This window comes from Suricata suricatta, chromosome 10 (genome assembly GCF_006229205.1).
Source record: "Suricata suricatta isolate VVHF042 chromosome 10, meerkat_22Aug2017_6uvM2_HiC, whole genome shotgun sequence".
NCBI classification, from domain to species: domain Eukaryota; kingdom Metazoa; phylum Chordata; class Mammalia; order Carnivora; family Herpestidae; genus Suricata; species Suricata suricatta.
In genome coordinates, this window is record NC_043709.1 from 63367968 (window position 1) to 63386468 (window position 18501).

General features: G+C 42.7%; 1 protein-coding gene across 3 annotated transcripts in view; it reads left to right on the plus strand.

Moving 5' to 3' along the window:
- The first annotated feature begins 1733 nt into the window (after nt 1-1733).
- CERS5 (ceramide synthase 5) overlaps nt 1734-18501 on the plus strand; it is a 33093-nt gene continuing 16325 nt past the window's right edge. For 2 of the 3 annotated variants that reach the window (XM_029954472.1, XM_029954471.1), the window contains exon 1: nt 1734-2110. In XM_029954472.1, coding sequence (XP_029810332.1) covers nt 1914-2110 — 197 coding nt within the window. In that variant the 5' untranslated portion in view covers nt 1734-1913. The remainder of the gene's footprint in view (nt 2111-18501) is intronic. The other variant, XM_029954470.1, reaches the window with a different exon arrangement.

The window sequence follows — 18501 nt, forward strand, 5'->3', positions numbered from 1 at the left end:
TTCACTTCTTTTAAAAATACATCTCGAGGGGCACCTGGGTGGCTCAGTCAGCTCTCTCTCTCTCAAAAATAAATAAACATTTAAAAAAATTTAAATACACCTTGCGGTACCTGGGTGGCTCAGTTGGTTAAGCATCAGGTCATGATTTTACTGTTCATGGGTGTGAGTCTCTGTGCTGATAGCAGAGAGCCTGTTTCGGATCCTCTCTCTCTGTCTCTCTCTGTCTCTCGCTCTCTCCCCCACCCCCTCTTGTACTCTCTCCCTGTTTCAAAAATAAACAAACATTAATACAATACAATTCAAAATGATACAATATACCTTGAATGTAGGGTAGTTAGCACTAAGTTATTGCGGGTTTGGACAAACACGGCTCCAGGCAGCAGTTCTCAGACCAGCTGCAGTGGCATTGCCTATGAGTTTGTTAGAAGTAAGAAATGCAAATTCATAGGCCCCACCAGGACTCACCTCCTGAATCAGTATCAGAATCTCTTTGGTAAAAAGAAAACTTTTAGCAAACTCCATGTGGGAGATGAGACAAGCTAGTATCTGGGCTACAGTACCCTAAATTTGAGAACCACTGAGCTAAAGCAAACCTAGTCTACTAGGATGGCACCTTTTTTCTCCTGTTTCCTCTCCCCTTGAAACTCTAACTTCTGGTGTAATCATACCTTACTAGTTATAAAGTTACTTTATCTGTCCTTGAACAAGAGGTAGAGATTAATTTCTTTTAATCTTTTTTCAGATCATTCTAGTTAGCCTGCGGTAATTAACCTTGTAGCCAGGTTTGAACAGACCACACCCAGAGGTCAAGACTCTCAGGCAGTTGAGGGACATTTTGAATTTAGCTTTCTGGGCTTAAAAAAAAAATAGCTTTCTGAAGGTTTCTGGTCTATAGCTCCCCCTTTTTCCGTAGATCCACAAAAGAGTTAAATGTTTACTTTGGAAACCTAAAATTACATAGGTTTACAAGGACTCAGTGTTCCAGAGTCTAAAGACTTTCTAGCTCAGAAGCCCTGCTCTACCACGATCCTATGTAACTTTGGGCAAGCTATTTGATCTCTCTGGACCTCGGCTTACCCATTCATAAGATGGTAAATAAAACAATACCTACTTCATAGAATGATGGAGTTAAATAACTGGTATAAAATGTTCAGTGCAGTACCTGGCACTTGGTAAACCTCATTAAGTATTGGCTATCATTTATTTTTCTTGTACTTTTCTTTGGATAATATTCTTTGGAAATTCCATTTCCTTTTACCCATGAGAAGAATAAAAGGATTTTGAAAAGTGACAAAACAGTGAAAGGGATTTGAGATCATAAGGACTCCAAGGAAGGAAAAGGTTCGCAAGAAAAAATGCTAAAGGTGGAATAGAGTTTAGGCGGAACCATCAGAGATGGCGAGGTAGGCCGCAGTGACAGCCTGCTCTGCTGGGAGCAGAGACGCAAATCTGGCCAGCCTGGGAGCGGGAACAGCCTTTGAGATGGCAGGGCTGAGAAACTGGAGTCTCCCCGTAAGAGAGCCAGGGCTGAAATAAGGGGTGTAGCCGTGGCTGGCAGGTCAAGGGACCGAGGAGGAGAAGCGTGGCTGAAAATGGGCGGGACCGGAGTTGAGGGCAAGCTGGGCAGGTGGAGGCGGGGCGGAGAGGGAGGGCGTGGCCCGGCGGGGGGCGGGTCCCAAGGAGAGGCGGCCCCAGCGGCTGCGGTCTGGGGAGGTGGGCGGGACGAGAGGCGAGATGAGCGGTGAAGAGGCCCGGCCCCACGGAGGAGGCGGGCTGAGACGGGCTGGGGACTCGAAGCGGCCGGAAGGGGTGGCTGCCGGTCCGGTCCCGCCCCGGGGCTGCCTCCCCGTGGGTTCCGTTGGCTGTGGCAGCAGCTGAGGCTGTGGCGGCGGTGGCCGCGGGGCGGGCGTAAGATGGCGACAACGGCGGCGGGAGCCCTGGGCCTCCTGTGGGGTTGGCTGTGGAGCGAACGCTTCTGGCTGCCGCAGAACGTGAGCTGGGCCGACCTTGAGGGGCCGGGCGACGGCTACGGCTACCCGCGGGCGCGGCACATCCTCTCGGTGTTCCCAGTGGCGGCGGGCATATTCTCCGTGCGGCTGCTCTTCGAGCGGTGAGAGCCCGCGAGCGAGCGGTGCGGAGGGCCGGGGCCGGGATGCGGGCCGGTGGAGCCGGCTCCGGGGGAGAGAGGCCGAGCACCGGAAGTAGAACTGGCAACTGGCAGGGAAGCCCGGAAGCAGGGGGCTGGGGGACCCCGGGCTGCAGCGCATGATGCTCCGAGGGTGGTGGAGGTGGTTGCGGAGCCTAGGCAAAGACAGTTTGGGGCATGGACAATGAAAGAGCGTGAGTCTCGGGGGAGGCTGGGCCCTTTCCATCTGTAGATCCCGGAGGTCCTGGATAGGGGAAGGGGGTTCTTCTAGGCCTGCTCCCAGCCTCCAGGGATCCTACAGACTGGAAACTTTGTGAGCTGCGACCGAGAGAACCCGAACACCTGAAGAGGGAAACAGAACTAGTTGGGGCTGTGGAAGCTGAAGAGTTAACGTTAGGAGCCAACCTTTCCAAGCGAAAAGAGCGGGTTTTTGGGAATCAGATTTGTGAAGACACTTCTGAGAGTTGAAGGAAACAGGGTTAGGCCCCAAGCCTTGGTTTGTCAATTCATGGACGTTTTTGTGCATATATTATTTCCAAAAAATGCTACCAGAGCGCGCAATAGAGTACAAATCTGGTAGGGATAAGGCGTGGTGGAGCCTGAGGTTCCAAAGTCTAGAAAGGTGTCAGATTAGTTGCTGAACAGGCCTTGGAGGCCTGAGATGGGAGGAGGAGTGGTCACTTTGGAAGGGAGAGAGCTGGAGGGCTTATCAGGACAGCTATACTGAGCTGGCTACTCAGTGAGTTTAGCAGAAGCACAATTTCTTTTCTGACGCGTGTTCTTGGTGAAAGTGATTTTCACTTTTCCTTGAGTGAGTAGTTGGTATCTGCTGTCTAAGATGAAATGTTCACAGAGGACTTGATGTGGCGATTTTATACTGTGGACTTACAGCTGTGGGTGATTTTGATCAAATCTACTCTGCATTAAAAGAGACTTTTTCATAGGTCTCAGGTAATGAGGATGGCACTTTGACGTCTGTTCATTTGGTCCTTCTCTAGAGCAGAAACGCCCTTTCCAGACGGGAATGTATGGCAAATCAAATGATCTGTTACTCTCTGAAGAATTAGTATTATATGTTTTGGGTTACTTTTCAAAAGTGTCTACTATTTCTGACAAAATCTTTCATAAAATATTTTTTTATGTAGCCAGCTTGTTATTCATTCATTTATTCATAGTGTTTGTGTATTGTAATCAAACGGCTTGGTCAGACGTTCAGCTGCAAAAGTCAAGATGCTTTTAACTGAAGCAAATGAAACTGAAAGATCTAAATGTCCTTGGGACCTTAGTGTTAGTTTTTAAGTATAGGCATTGTATTAAGTAGTCCTGGGGTGGGGGCACAAAGCATTTTTCCCTCTTAGGAATAACTTAGATCCGGGTACTCTTCACCTTGGTGGCTGTATATGAGGGTTGAAAAAAGAGAAAGTGTAATGACTAAAAAGGAAAATACACCAATTTAAGACAGAAAAGATTTAATTGTCCTAGGAAAATATTCTTTGATTTTCATATAAATGTATACCAATATGGACATTTCTTCACACTACTGGTAAGAGGAAATAGCTTGTTGCTTTTAAATGCCCGCTTTTTATAAGTTTGCATAGGGGCACCTGTGTGGCTCAGTCAATTAAGCGTCTGACTTCGGCTTAGGTCTTGATCTCATGGCTAGTGAGTTCGAACCCCGCATCAGGCTTGCAGTGATAGTGCAGAACCTGCTTGGGATTCTCCCTCCCTCTCTCTCTTCCCCCGCTCTCTATTTCCCTCCCTTCCTCTCTCCCTCCCTCTCTCTCCTTCTCTCTCTCTCTCCTTTCTCTCCCTACCTCTCTCTCTTTCTTTCCCTCTCTCTCTCCTTTCTATCTCCTTTCTCCCTTCTCCTTCTCTCTCCCTCTCTCATTTCTCTCTCTTTTCTCTCTCCCTGTCTCATTTCTCTCCCTCTCCCCCTCTCCGCCTCTCTCTTACCTGCCTCACCCTTTCCCTCTCTTTCTGCTACTCCCCCACTTGCATGTGTGTTCTCTCAAAATAATAAATAAATAAACTTTTAAAAAACCCTGCATATATCTTCAGATTTCCAAAGAGTTCCCTCAGATAGCTGTGAAGAATTCTATATCCCCTGGCAGAGCCACTGGAAAAGGATCCTTTACCTGTGGAAATTCTATCTGAAAGTTTCTATGGTGCTCCAGTGTCAGGGGAGCAGGGGAAGATGGGAATCCTAAGCTGAAAGCCTTCTAGTATGATATTCCTTGGCTAGTAAGGTCAGGCACCTTGTTCATCCCATGTATGATCTTGGGACAGTTTCACCCTAGAAGCTGTCTTGCTATTTTGTTTCTTTTTATAAAACCTACTACCTTACTTAGCAGTAGACTTGACTGCTGGATTATCAGTTCCTCTCTTGCTACACTGGCCTTCCATAAAGGTAGTAGAAGCCACTCTTAGAATATAGTAGAAGACATATTAGAAATATTGGTATAGTTAAGTTGTCTTTCCTACTTTTTCTCATTTCTCAAATCCCATCTACTTGGTTTCTAGAAGTGACTTGGTTTCTAGTAGTCATGGACTCTGAGCTAGGATTCCAACCTTTCTTTACAGACAGTAAACTGAGGCCTGGAAACATTCTGCAGCTTTTCAGAGGTTTCATACTCACTGCAGGAGGAACTAGAACCAAGATCCAGATCATTTTCCCAACCCCATGCTCTTTCCATTATATGGTGTAGCCATCTTTTCCCTTTCCTTAAATCATTTTTCAAGGATTAAGGTTTAAACCACCTCTTCCTAGTATTCTAGGATTGAGAGAGAGTTGGGGGGAGAGAGGGATGGAAAACAAATCCATGGTCATCTTATTCTTATTTAATACGTTGTTTGATTTTTTTTTTCAAATTTTTGTTTCAAATTGTTCTGCATATTTTAATGAGTCTTATACCAGGCACTTTGATAAATTATCTCTATGTTGTTTTAAGAACTTCCCAAAGAATAGGGGCTCTTGGCTGGCTCAGTTGGAAGAGCATGTGACGCTTGCGCTCTGGGTCATTGAGTTTGAGCCCCAGGTTGGATGCAGAGATTACTAAATAAATAAACTTAAAAAGTTCCCAAAGAATAAACATAGAGTGTACAATTTTGTTTTACTTTCCCATCCTTCTCATCAACCACACTAAGCATTTATTTTTTAAGTTCCCACATTCCCTGGAGAACTACAGCCTCATCTGATAGGGATGACTTGAAAAGCCATGTGACCATAATAAGTAAAGTGTTTGTATCTAGCGATTTTGCTAAAGATTATTACCTGACAAAGAATGGAGGCTTTCCTCTGCGGACCTCTGCTAGGTGGCTATATTGTGGCCTGTGTGTGCCTTCAAAATGCCTCGGGTGTAGCATGTGGTCAGTAAATATTTATTGAATGTTTGAGGAGGGGCCATCCTCCTCTACATAGATGCCCGGAGGAGTAATCAGAATCTAGATCTTCAACCTGAAATGGATGTTTGGTTTGACTGAAAGAGGCAACACTAAAATTCTTTTGTTTCTGTTGTTAATTTTCATCAAACTATATTTGCATGTTGTGTACCTTTCTCCCCTCCACCCATACACATATTTACACTACTCTGTACCCTAACAAAACAGGGATAAGAAACTCTTCCGTGTGTTTTTTTTTAAACTTTTCATATTATGTTCATGGTAAAATTGTTTGAAATTTAATATCTAGTCACTTGAGCACTTGTTTCTTGGGATCAAGTAGAAGCTTGAGACCACATCGACACCATTAGAGCTATATAGGCTCATTTATTTTGAATACACTATTGGAATAGGAGCTCTGTGTTGCCAGAAGAAAATTATTTTGTGAATTATGCAGGAGATAGATTAGAGCCCTCTCTGCTGCTCATTCATTATTCCAGTCCCCTCTTCTCTCATTCCTTCCAGAGCACCCTCAGTGGGGTGCGTAAAGAGCCTTCTCTGTCACAGGAGACTGAACAGACTCACTTGCTGGCCTGTCATGTAACTGGCAATAAGAGCGGTGACTCTTTTTTGCGCACATTTCTCAGCCACTCATTTCATCTTCTTGTAAGCCTTGCTACCTCTGCTACATACTGCCTTTTTTTTTTTTCTTGTTTCCCCCCATTTCCCCTAAGTGGAGGAAGAACTTTCTTCCTCTCCCTGACAGGCCTGGTGCCTTCCTCCTAGTTCCATGTCAAGTGACAGCATTGTGACCCAGTACCACTGGGTCTTCCAGACCGGGTAGAAAGGCTTTGGGAAGAATGGGCACAGCTCCTGACTAGGCTGTGAGGAAAACTGCCCATTCCATTGCATCTCTACAGGTATTCTGTTGGGCGTTATTGAATTGTAAATCACAGAATTAAATCAGGTTTGCAGGTCCTGCCAAGCAGGATTGAAAAAGATAACCACGTGGCCCTGCCCTTATCTAAGAATCCACCTCTTCATAAGCTCCAGATGGTCGGAAGTCCCTCCTCTTGCTGGGGAAACTTCTTTCCCCAACCCTTTCTGTGCAGTGGGTGTTGATGCTCTGCAGAAAACTGAATACTGTCAGGTTCCTGGCTTATCCCTGCAGACAATATATTCAGCACAGAAAAGAAACATGTCAGGTATTTTTGCTTTAGCCACTTTCAGAAAACTAGGGTCTCCTAGGTGGAAAAGAAGAAATTAATGAAGAGGAGGCAGCAAGAGAAATCTGGACCTTTTTTTTTTTAATTAAAAAATTGTAATGTTTATTCTTGAGAGAGAGTGTAAGTGGGGGAGGGGCAGAGAGAGAGGAAAACAGAATCCAAAGCAGGCTCCCAGCTTTGAGCTGTCAGCCCAGACTCCAGTGTGGGCCTTGGAACTCACAAAGGGTGAGATCATGATCTGAGCTGAAGTCGGACACTTAACTGACTGAGCAACCCAGGCGCCCCTGCACACCTTATAGAGTGGAAAGGGACATAAACCTGTTTTGGCTTCCTTTCCAGGGGTATTTTTAGGCAGCTAAAAGCTGTCTTTCACTGAGTTTTGGAGTCTGGTTGAACCCACTCCTACCTTACCTTTGGGGAAGTTAATTGAAATGTTACTGCAAAAGGAGTAAACATAATCACTTGTAACTAAAAAAAAATCTGAAACGAGTTTTCCTAGAAACAAAGACATTTTTCCTAGATGTGAAGAAGTCTCTCAGAAACTGTGCTGTTCAGTGCAGTAGCCACTAGCTAATATAGTAGCTACCGGCTCTTGGGGATTTCAGGTGTCACTAGTCCACATGTGCTGTTGGATGTGTTCTGACTGTAATGTACACACTGGATTTTGAAGACAGTGCAGGGGGAAAAAAAAGAATGTAATAAATCTCAAAATTTACTTTACCTGTTTCTTTTTTCCTTTTCTGAATGTGGCCATTAGAAAATTTAAAATTAGGGGCGCCTGGGTGGCTCAGTCAGTTAAGCATCCAACTTCATCTCAAGTCATGACCTCACAGTTCCTTCGTGCGTTTGAGCCACACATTGTGCTCTCAGCTGTCAACACGGAGCCCACTTCCCATCTTTTGTCCCCCTCTCTCTGCCCCCCTACCCCTCCACCAAGTGTGCACACTTGCGTGCGCGCGTGCGTGCTCTCTCTCTCTCTCTCTCTCTCTCTCTCTCTCCCCCTCCCTCCCTCTCCCTCTCCCTCCCTCCCTCCTTCTCTCCCGCCCTCTCTCTCTCTCTCCCCCTATCTCTTGTCTTCCTCCCTCCCTCTCTCCCCCTCAAAACTAAACATTTAAGGGGCACCTAGGTGACTCAGTTAAGCATCCGTTTAAGCATCCAACTTCAGCTCAGGTCATGATCTCATGGTTCGTGGGTTCGAGCCCTGTGCCGGGCTCTGTGCTGACAGCTCGGGGCCTGGAGTCTGTCTTCAGATTCTGTGTCTCTGTCTCTCTCTGCCCCTTCCCTACTTATGCTCGCTTGCGCTCGCTCTCTCGCTCGCTCGCTCTCTCTCTCTCTCTCAAAATTAAATAAAACAAACAAATAAAGAAATAAATAAACATTTAAAAAGAAATTTTAAGGGGCCCTTGGCAGCTCAGTCGGTTAAACATGCAACTTCAGTTCAGGTCAGGATCTCACAGTTCGAGCCATGTCGGGCTCTGTGCTGACAGCTCAGAGCCTGGAGCCTGCCTCAGATTCTGTGTTTCCCCCCTCACTCTGCCCCTTCCCCACTCATGCTCTGTCTCTCTCCCTCAAAAATAAATAAACATTAAAAATAATAATAAGGAAAAATTTTAATTATATATGTGGCCTGTATTATATTTCTGTTGAACAGTGCTGATGGTAGTAATTCAAACAAGTACTTGTAACTGAAAAGAATTTTGTTTAAATTTTTTTTTATTTAAATTTTTTCTGTTTATTTTTGAGAGAAAGAGAAAGAATGAGAATGAGGAGGGGAGGGCAGACAGAGAAAAAGACACAGAATCCAAAGCAGGCTCCAGGCTGAGCTGTTGGCACAGAGCCCAACACAGGGCTCAAACTCATAACCTGGGAGGTTATGACCTGAACTGAAGTTGGACATTTAACTGACTGAGCCACCCAAGCACCCCTGGAAAGAATTTTAATATAAATTCACATTTGATTCATTTTTTTAGGTCCAGAAGATAATCGGTCCTAACTACATCAGACCAAGCTTTTATTTTTTTTTTTCTGACCATGCTTTAAACAGGTCTTTCTAAAAACTGTGGTAAAAAATTTGTTTCTTAAAATGTAAATCATTTCCTGAATGATTTAAATGACTAGTTATGGTCTATTTTGAGTAATCAATGAGTGATTGACAGTGCCTTCTAGCCAGACATTTCTCTGTAATTTTGCTTTTCTGCATGTATCTTAGTCAAATAGTTAAGGATCTGTAAACAAACACGTTGTTTGACAAGTTTATCAAGAAGTTAAATGTATGTGTCATGCTGCACAGCCCTGATAAGACATTGGGAATAATCACAGTATTTGGGGCCACCTAGGTGACTCAGTTGGGTAAGCGTTTGACTCTTGGTTTTGGCGGAGGTCATGAACGCACAGTTTGTGAGTTTGAGCACTGCGGCGGACTCTATGTTGATAGTGTGGAGCCTGCTTGGGATTCTGTCTCTCTCTGCCTGCTTGCTCGTGCTCTCTTTCTCTCTCTCTCTCTCTCTCTCTCTTTCTCTCTCTTTTTCTTTCTCTCTCTTTCTCTCTCTTTCTCTCTTTCTCTTTCTTTCTCTCTCCCTTTCTGTAAGTAAATAATAGACATTTTTTTTTAATCACAGTATTTTATCTCTTCTCAAAATTACGGTGTTTCTCTTTTTTTTTTCCCCTCAAGTTTCTTTCTTTATTTTGAAAGAGAGAGAATCCCAAGCAGGTTCTGCACCAATAGCACAGAGCCTGACACGGGGCTCAAATTCACAAACCATGAGATCATGACCTGAGCCGAGTTGGATGCTTAACCCACTAAGCCACCCAGGTGCCCCTATGGTGTTTCTTAAAAGGGTATTCCTGGGGCCCCTGGGTGGCTCAGTCGGTTGTGTCCAACTTCAGCTGTGGTCGTGATCTCACAATTTGTGAGTTTGAGCCCTGCGTCCGGCTCTGTGCTGACAGCTTAGAGCCTAGAGCCTACTTTGGATTCTGTGTCTCCCGCTCTTTGCCCCTCCCGTGCTCATGCTTTGTCTCTCAATAAATTTTAAAACTTTAAAAATATATTAAAACATTTTTCTTAAAGGGTATTCCTTATAGTCTTTGGCTTCTGGGTTAGTGTCAACATTTGTACGAAATCTCAATAACCACGGAGAGTCAGGGCGCCTGGGTGGCTCAGTCAGTTAAGCATCCATTTCTTGATTTTGGCTCAGGTCATAATCTCCACCATTTGTGAGTCTGAGCCCCTAGTGGGGCACTGAGCAGACGGGGCGTGGGGGGGGGGCTGCTTGGTATTGTCTCTCTGCCCCTCCCCTGCTTGTGCTCTTTCTCTCCCAAAATAAATAAATAAACTTTTTAAAAAATGTTTTAAAATAAGCACAGAATGTCTCAAAGCCAATCAGGTTGTGTTTGCTGTTTAATTCTTCTTGGGAAATCCCCAATTATACTGAAATTGGTTAACTTGAATTTCTGCTGATTCCTCAGAAATCAATGACCCTCTCCTACATGGAGCTGGTAGATTATCTGATGACCCAGGAGGACAGGTGGGCACATTTCCTTGAAACACTTCGCCTTTTCGTTGAGAATTTACTTTTTACCTATTTTCTTCTTTCTTCAGCAAGAGAACTTAGTATATGCCAGATGTCAGACTTGTGCCGTGGATAAAAATGTGAATAAGTCATGGTGTCTGCTCACAGGAAGAAAGCAAGAATATCAGTGGTTTAAAATACAGTGTCATAAGTGCATACAGAAGGCTATTATGGGAGTTTGGAGGAGGTGGGTTCGGTTTCTGTTAACAGTTGTTAACTAAAATACAGGCTTAATGTCTCACTAACAAACACGTGTTTCTTGGACCCTGAAAGATGGTAAAAAAAAATTCTTAAGGAAGAGTTTTTTGTTAACCTGTTCCTCTAACCCACCTGTTGGCACTTGTACATTTGTGTATTTCTACTTTAAGTATATACATTAAGTTGTATAGTCATTTAAGACTCTAAGTGAAAGGTAGTCCATTTAAGAAAGATAGATACATGTTGTGAAAGAAGTGTATGTATATGGTTGGAAAGGGAGAAATTCTTTAACAATGAGAGTCTCAGGGACCCCCAGCTATTTTTCAACCCCACTTTGAGAACTGCTGCTCTATAGCAAGTAAAATATTCACTAGCTACTGTACAATAATACTATAACTTAGTCTTAAATTGTGTCTGTCTGAAACATTTTAACATATAAACTGTTGACATCCCTTAGGATGAGGTTAAATGTAAGCAGGATGCTGAGCCTTTGCGTCACAGCACCTAGCAGGTGTATCAAATTGCTACTAATGATCTTAATGCTTTAAAGCTGTTATAGTTTAAGTGGAGAGAACTTTGATGCAGCTGGGAGAAGGAGTGAAGAATAGTCTGGTATAAATCCACAGTGTGTCTTGCCATGGTTTAGGATAATACATGCCATAGTGGTCCTTCTCTTTTTAGTCTGGTTCTGCTTTAAGAGCAAATTTGCCAATTAGAAAAAAAAAAAAAAAAGGCCTCGGGACACCTGCCTGGCTCAGTCCTAGGAGTGTGGGACTATTGATCTGGGGTGTGCGTCTGAGCCCCACGTGGGGTATAGAGATCACTTATAAAACTTAAAAAATAAAATAAATTTAATTTAAAAAGAGAGAGAGAGAGGTATCTGAGTGACTTGGTTGAGTGTCTGACTTCAGTTTAGGTCATGATCTCAGAGTTTGTGAGTTCAAGCCCTACATTACGCTCACTGCTATCAGTGCAGAGCTGGCTTCAGATCCTCTGTCCCTCGCACCCACCCACCTGTCCCCCATTCAGGCTGTCTCTCTCAAAAAACAAACAAACAAAAAAAAAACCCTAAAGGCTCTAGTCTTTAAAAAAAAAAATTCTCAAAAGAAACTGCACAGGGTGCTTGGGTGGCTCAGTCCAGTTAAGCATCTGACTCTTGATTTCACCTCAGGTCATGATCCCAGGGTCGTGGGATCAACTTCTGTGTTGGGTTCCACTCTGAGCATGGAGGCTACTTAAGACTGACTCTCTCTTTCTGTCTCTCTCTCTCCCTCTCTCCCTCTCCCTCTCTCCCTCTCCCTCTCTCCCTCAATCAAATAAATAAAAGTTTATTTAAGTTCATTTATTTTTGAGAGAGAACATGAGAGAGATCTGAATGTGAGCAGGGGAGGGTCAGAGAGGGAGAAAGTGAGGGTGTGACAGAATCCCAAGTAGGCTCTGCATGTGGTCAGCCTAGAGGCCTGCTGGAGCTCAAACTCATGAACCATGAGATCAGGACCTGAGCCAAAATCAAGAGTGAGATGTTTAACCAGCTGAGCCACCCAGACACCCCCCAAAAAATAAAAATTAAAAAAAAATTTTAATAAAAAAGAATTTACCCAGAAAAATACACTGACATGGGCACATATGTGTAGGGGATACACAAAATAATGAATGGTTGGGGGTCACCAGCACATAAATGAATAGTATTAGTATAAATGTATTATTTCATTAAAAATAACAATAGTAGCCATGTTTTATGTTAATATGAATAACATTAAAAAAATTTTTTTTTAATGTTTTATTTACTTTTGATACAGAGAGAGACAGAGCATGAGAGGGGGAGGTGCAGAGAGAGAAAGATACACAGAACTGGAAGCAGGCTCCAGGCTCTGAGCTAGCTGTCAGCACAGAGCCTGATGCGGGACTCGAACCCACGAATGTGAGATCTGACCTGAGCCGAAGTCGGAGGCTTAACCGACTGAGCCACCTAGGCGCCCTTTAATGTCTGCTTTAATAGAAGGCAGACATTGGGTTCTTCTTGCTGGTTTCCACATTCAATCTCTTGTTATAAAAACTGGCTTCACACAAATATGTCATTCAAAAGGGGAAATATTTTTTCTTTGATACAACACCAAAACGCAACAAGCAGTAGTTTCTTTTGTTTTTCTTTTTTTTTTTTAATTTTAGAGAGTGCGAGCAGGGGAGAACAGCAGAGAGAGAATCTTAAGCAGGCTCCATGCTCCGTGGAGCCCGCTCTGGGGCTAGATTTCCATGACCCTGGGATCATGACTCGAGCGCAGAAATCAAGAGTCGGATGCTCAACTGACTGAGCCACCCAGGCACCCCAGCAAGTAGTAGTTTCTTAAAGATTGGTTATATTGTGGAAATGAAACAATATCATTGAGCTTTTCATTCATGTTAAAATCCATTGGTCTGTCTTAAATTTCAAATGCAGATCATGGATTGGTAATTCAGCCTCATTGTATCCCAGAGAGCAAGATGGGTCACCTACAGCTCTATTGGAGCCATCCAAGGAAATCTGGTGAGGGTTCTCATTCTTGCCACATCTACTCTAACAGGCATAGTCTGATCTGGAAGTATAGCCTCACTATGGGCCACCATCATTTCTGTCAGTATGTGAACATTAAAGGCTTCATTAAGTTTGATTAAATGAGCTTCCTTGAATGGGTCATCCACAATACCTACATTAATTGCAGATATACAAAATACCTACCTTCCTGCTAACTCTATACACAAAATTAAAGTACTTCAATTAAAAAAAAGAAAAGTACTGGCTTACTGAGTTATATAGATCTCTCAGATGTCAATACATTTCTTTACACAACATTTAAAAATTATATTAATCTCGGGGTGCCTGGGTGGCTCAGTCGGTTAAGTGACTAACTTTGGCTCAGGTCATGATCTTGTGGTCTGAGCCCCACATCGGGCTCTGTACTGATAGCTCAGAGCCTGGAGCCTGCTTTGGATTGTGCATCTCCATCTCTCTGCTCCTCCTCCACTCGCTGGCTCACTCTTTCTCTCAAAAGTAAATATTGGGAAAAAATTTCTAAATCATATTAATCTCATCAGAACTAGTCTTATAAAAGTTTGAAGAACTTGGGAGTTGTCAAGATCAAAGGTGGATAGAAGTTCTCTTAAATTCTAATTTTCACTTGAAAGCTTGAATTTTATCATTGGCAACAATGCTTGGTTTTTTTTGAAGTGATAGGATTATTTCATTCATTTTCAAGAAAATACCCAGAATTGAATGATCTTAGTTTATCTTTGGGCCATTCTTTGAGGTAAAAATGGTATTCTATGAAATATGTGATGTAAAAAAAAAGTATTTGAGAGATTCCCAAGCAGGCTCTACACTGTCACGGTAGAGCCCAACATGGGACTTGATCCCACGAATCTTGAGATCATGGCCTGAGCTGAAATCAGGAGTCAGACGCTTAATTGACTAAGCCCCGCAGCTGCCCCAAGGAAAAAGTGATTTAGGTCATTGCACAACTTAGTCAAACAAATGTGTTTCCTTGAGATAACCATATAGTTTGCTATGCAGCAAAAGTACTTTCTGTGTACTTCCCATTTCATCACAGAAGCCTTTTAAAAATATACTCAAAGACTGAGACTTATTAAAATCAATCATTTGTATTGTTTCATCAAGGACATTCTTAAGTGAACTGGCTTAGAAGGAAAAGAAAACTAAGAGGACATAGCAAGGAAGAGTACAGTAACCATTACTACAGGTGGTGCCTTTGTGCTCAGATGCTGTAAGTTTTACCCACCATTGCTTTGCACCATCATTGCAAGTGTTTTGCACCGTCTTTGCAAGTGTCAACACAGTAACAAAGGCAGATAATGCCTTGATATTATTATGAAGATAGTTTTTACTTTCTGGGCCTTTAGAGAGTATCTCACGGACCCTCTGGGGTCTGTAGACCATACTTTGAGACCCTCTGCTGTAACTGGATGAGATCAACCAGAGTGGGTACATAATGTAAGAAAAGAACCTGCATCGGGCTCTGAGGAGACAACACGTTTTAGGAAAAAGCAGAGGAAAAAAACAACCCAAAAGGAGAAAAGAGGTATGACAACACTCTAGTATTTGATAATATTCGTAGTAAGCATTTAATAATTTGTCTCAGGCTCTGTTCTAAGTGCTAAACATTGAGTCCTCATAGTAACTTTATGAAGTAGGTAGATAATTAGTTATCCTCATTTTGTAGATGAGAAAATGGGAGCATAGAGAAAGTTAAGTAGCGTGTACAAGTGACTCAACTAGCAATGCATACCAAACAGTCTACTTCTGTTGCCAGAGAGATGGAAGGAGAAAAGTAGGAGTGTGGCAAGTAAGGAAGCTAAGGAAAAAGTACATTTCAAGAGGGGTCAGTAATATGGAATAACGTGGAGTTGTCAGGTAGTAAGATAGAGGACTGAAAAGCATCCATTTGATTTCACAATAAGGAGATCGTTTTTTGGCAAGAGTAGCGTCAGTAGAGTGTAGGGACAGAAGCCAGATGAGAGGGAGGAAGACTGAGGAAAGAGTGGGAGTTGGAGAAGTCTGATTCTGATGCAGGACACTGAAGGCATTCCCTTCTCTTCTTAGTCAAGATTCTTAAGAATCTTCACGATTTCCATTACCTTCTCCCTCCTTATATCTTTCACTGATGTAACTCACTATTGTCTCTAGATGTTCTGTTTTACTGGAATTTCTTTAGTGAAGGTTACCACAGATCTCCAAATTGCTAAATCCAGTGTATACTGAAATCCTTGTCTTACTTGATCTCTCCCTCATTTGATACAACTCTACCTCTGGCCCTCCTGCCCTCTAATAAATTCACCTTTTATATTATTATTTCCCAGGATTCTGACCTTGGTTTTATTTACAATTTGTCTGTCTTTTCTCTTTTTTCTCTTTTCTTTTCTTTCTTTTTAAGTAGGCTCCACATCCAGCACAGAGCCCAACATGGGGCTTGAACTCACCACCCTGAGATCAAGACCTGACCTGAGATTAAGAGTTGGATTAAGCAATCCACTGAGCCACCCAGCAGCCCCAGTTTCTGTTCCTTTTTTGTTGCAGTCACATCCACCCCCAGAATTTTAGCTATCATTCATATTCACATTCTCTTGCTCTCTTTTTTCTTCCTCAGATGTGTGTGTGTGTATGTGATTTAAGCCCATTTCCAAGCCCCTTTATTTGCCTACTAGACAGTTCCATTTCATGCATATTTCAAATTCAGCATAACACAATTCATCTATGACTCCCAAATTTGCTTTCTTATCTTATGCTCTACTTGTTTGAGACACCACAATCAGCTTAGTTTCCCAAATCAGAAATCAGGAAGGAATGCTGGACTCTTCCTTTGCTTTTGCCTCCTGCATCTGTTGAGTTACCAAGTGCTATTAATTTTGCCTCCTCAGCATCTCTTGAATCCATCCTTTCCATTTCTATAGCCTTAGTTCAGTTTTTTATCACTTAAAGCATGGAGTTTTTACAGTAGCCTTTAACTGGTGATGCTCTTTTATTATTATACAAATGTATCTCTTCTCCTGTCATAAAGCCTTTCAGTGACTCTCCATCAACTATAGGAGAAAGTTCACTCTTAACATACAGCACCTGTGATCTGGCCTCTAACTACCGGTACAGTTTTTTTTTTCTTCTGCCACTGTTGCCACCCCTGAATTCGTACATTGCATAGTTCTCCAAGCAGACTTTGTCTCTTCTCTGTTTGCTTAGTACATGCTGTTCCTGCTGCCTGAATGTCTTATTTACTTTCTCTTCTGTCCATCCTACAGAAGCCACTCAAATTCTTAATGTGATTGGTTTATTAAGACTTCAGTTGCAAAGGGAAAGGACTTTCAGAATCTGTTTTCTGTGGAACTCTGCATTTGCCTCTTGTATACATATGTCTTGGGGGAGAATTTTCAAGTGCTGCTTGTGTACCTAAGCATTAAATTTTCTAAACAGACTTTATCTGGCCCTAAGAATCTTTATTTAAACATCTCAGTTGTCATCTCTCCTGTTGATACATACATATATGGGGGGAGCATTCGGGGTCAGATAATTATTACCCAATACTCTACCTAATGATACACCATCCTCATCAGTCTGTATAAGACCTTTCTCTATTTATTGTATTTTTCACTGCATGTCATTATTTTGATTTCTTTGATGGTTATTTTTTTATATATAAATTTTGAGACGAAATTTTTCCAGAAATTTTTATTTTTCCAGAAATTGATCTAAGCCACCGCTTCCCAACCTACTCATGCTGCTGCATACATAGAAAATAATTTGTATATTGCACAGTAGGGTATATGAGCCAAAGGCTACAGACTAAGGTTTCCTGGCTACCACAGGCCCCATGGACCACCCTTGAGAGCTAGGAGCAGTGTCTCAGCATCAACATAGGCCAAACACACTTGCCGTGACACACTAGTTGAGGCTTGATCTATACTTTGAAACATACTTATGTGTAGTTCATATCCATCAATGATGTTGTGGTGAATCACAAAGATAGAATTGTTAGTATAGCTCCTGTCTTTGGTATGAAGAAAGCAAAGTAAGTAATTTCATCTTCATTAATCGAGGCCTTAGTCAGCTGCTGCCATGTATCTGGAGGGCAGGAAAAAGACAGAATGAAATGTCTACAAAGCAGAACAGGTTGAGTCACTAGACTCATGTTCCTGGAGTGACAGGTGGGAAGGAGACCATTGAGTATAGGCCGCTAAATGCCTGCTTATTTAGACCTGCAGGCAAAGGGAAATCTGGTCTTTCAAATTATTTTAGGGGCACCTGGGTGGCTCAGTTGGTGAGTGTCCGACTTTGACTCAGGTTATGATCTCCTGGTTCATGAGTTTGAGCCCCACATTGAGATCGCTGCTGTCAGCCTATTAGTGCAGAGCCCGCTTCAGATCTTCTGTCTCCTTCTCTATGCCCTTCCCCTGCTTGTGCTCTCCCAAAATTATAAATAAATATTTTTTAAAAATTATTTCAGGGTCTCTTGGGTGGCTCAGTGGGTTAAGCATCTGACTTTGGCTCAGGTCATGATCTCGCAGTTCAGGGCCTTGAGCCCCGTTTTGGGCTCTATGCTGACAGCTCAGGGCCTGAAGCCTGCTTCAGATTCTGTGTCTCCCTCTCTCTGCCCCTCCCCTGCTCGAGCTCTCTATCTCAAAAATAAATAAACATTTTAAAAAGTTTTTTAAAATTATTTTAAAACTTGGGCAACAAATTGATCCTGGAGAGGACAGAAAATCACAAGATAAATTGATTTCTCAGTGTCCTCCAGAACAGCAGTTCTCAAACTATGTCAGGAATCTTTTACACTCTTAAAAACTTTTACATTCTTAAAAATTATTAAGGACCCCAAACATAAATTTATGTTTATATGGATAATATCTATCAGCATCTACTGTTTTATTTTACTTTTTAAAAATTTTTTTAATGTTTTATTTATTTTTGATACAGAGAGTGACAGAGCATGAGAGGGGGAGGGGCAGAGAGAGAAGGAGACACAGAACCAGAAGCAGGCTCCAGGCACTGAGCTAGCTGTCAGCACAGAGCCTGATGCGGGGCTCGAACTCACGAACGTGAGATCTGACCTGAGCTGCAGTCGGAGGCTTAACCGACTGAGCCACCCAGGCGCCCCAACATCTACTGTTTTAGATGTTAAAATGGAATTTTAAAATTTTTTCTATTAATTCATTTATAAATAATAATAAATTGATTGTATTGGTAATACAACTAATATTTCATGAAAAATAACTATTTTCCAAAACAAAAAAATATGTGAGAATAGGGGCGCCTGGGTGGCTCAGTCGGTTAAGCCTCCGGCTTCGGCTCAGGTCAGATCTCACATTCGTGGGTTCGAGCCCCGCGTCGGGCTCTGTGCTGACAGATAGCTCAGAGCCTGGAGCCTGCTTCCGATTCTGTATCTCCCTCTCTCTGACCCTCCCCCTTTCATGCTCTGTCTCTCTCTGTATCAAAAATAAATAA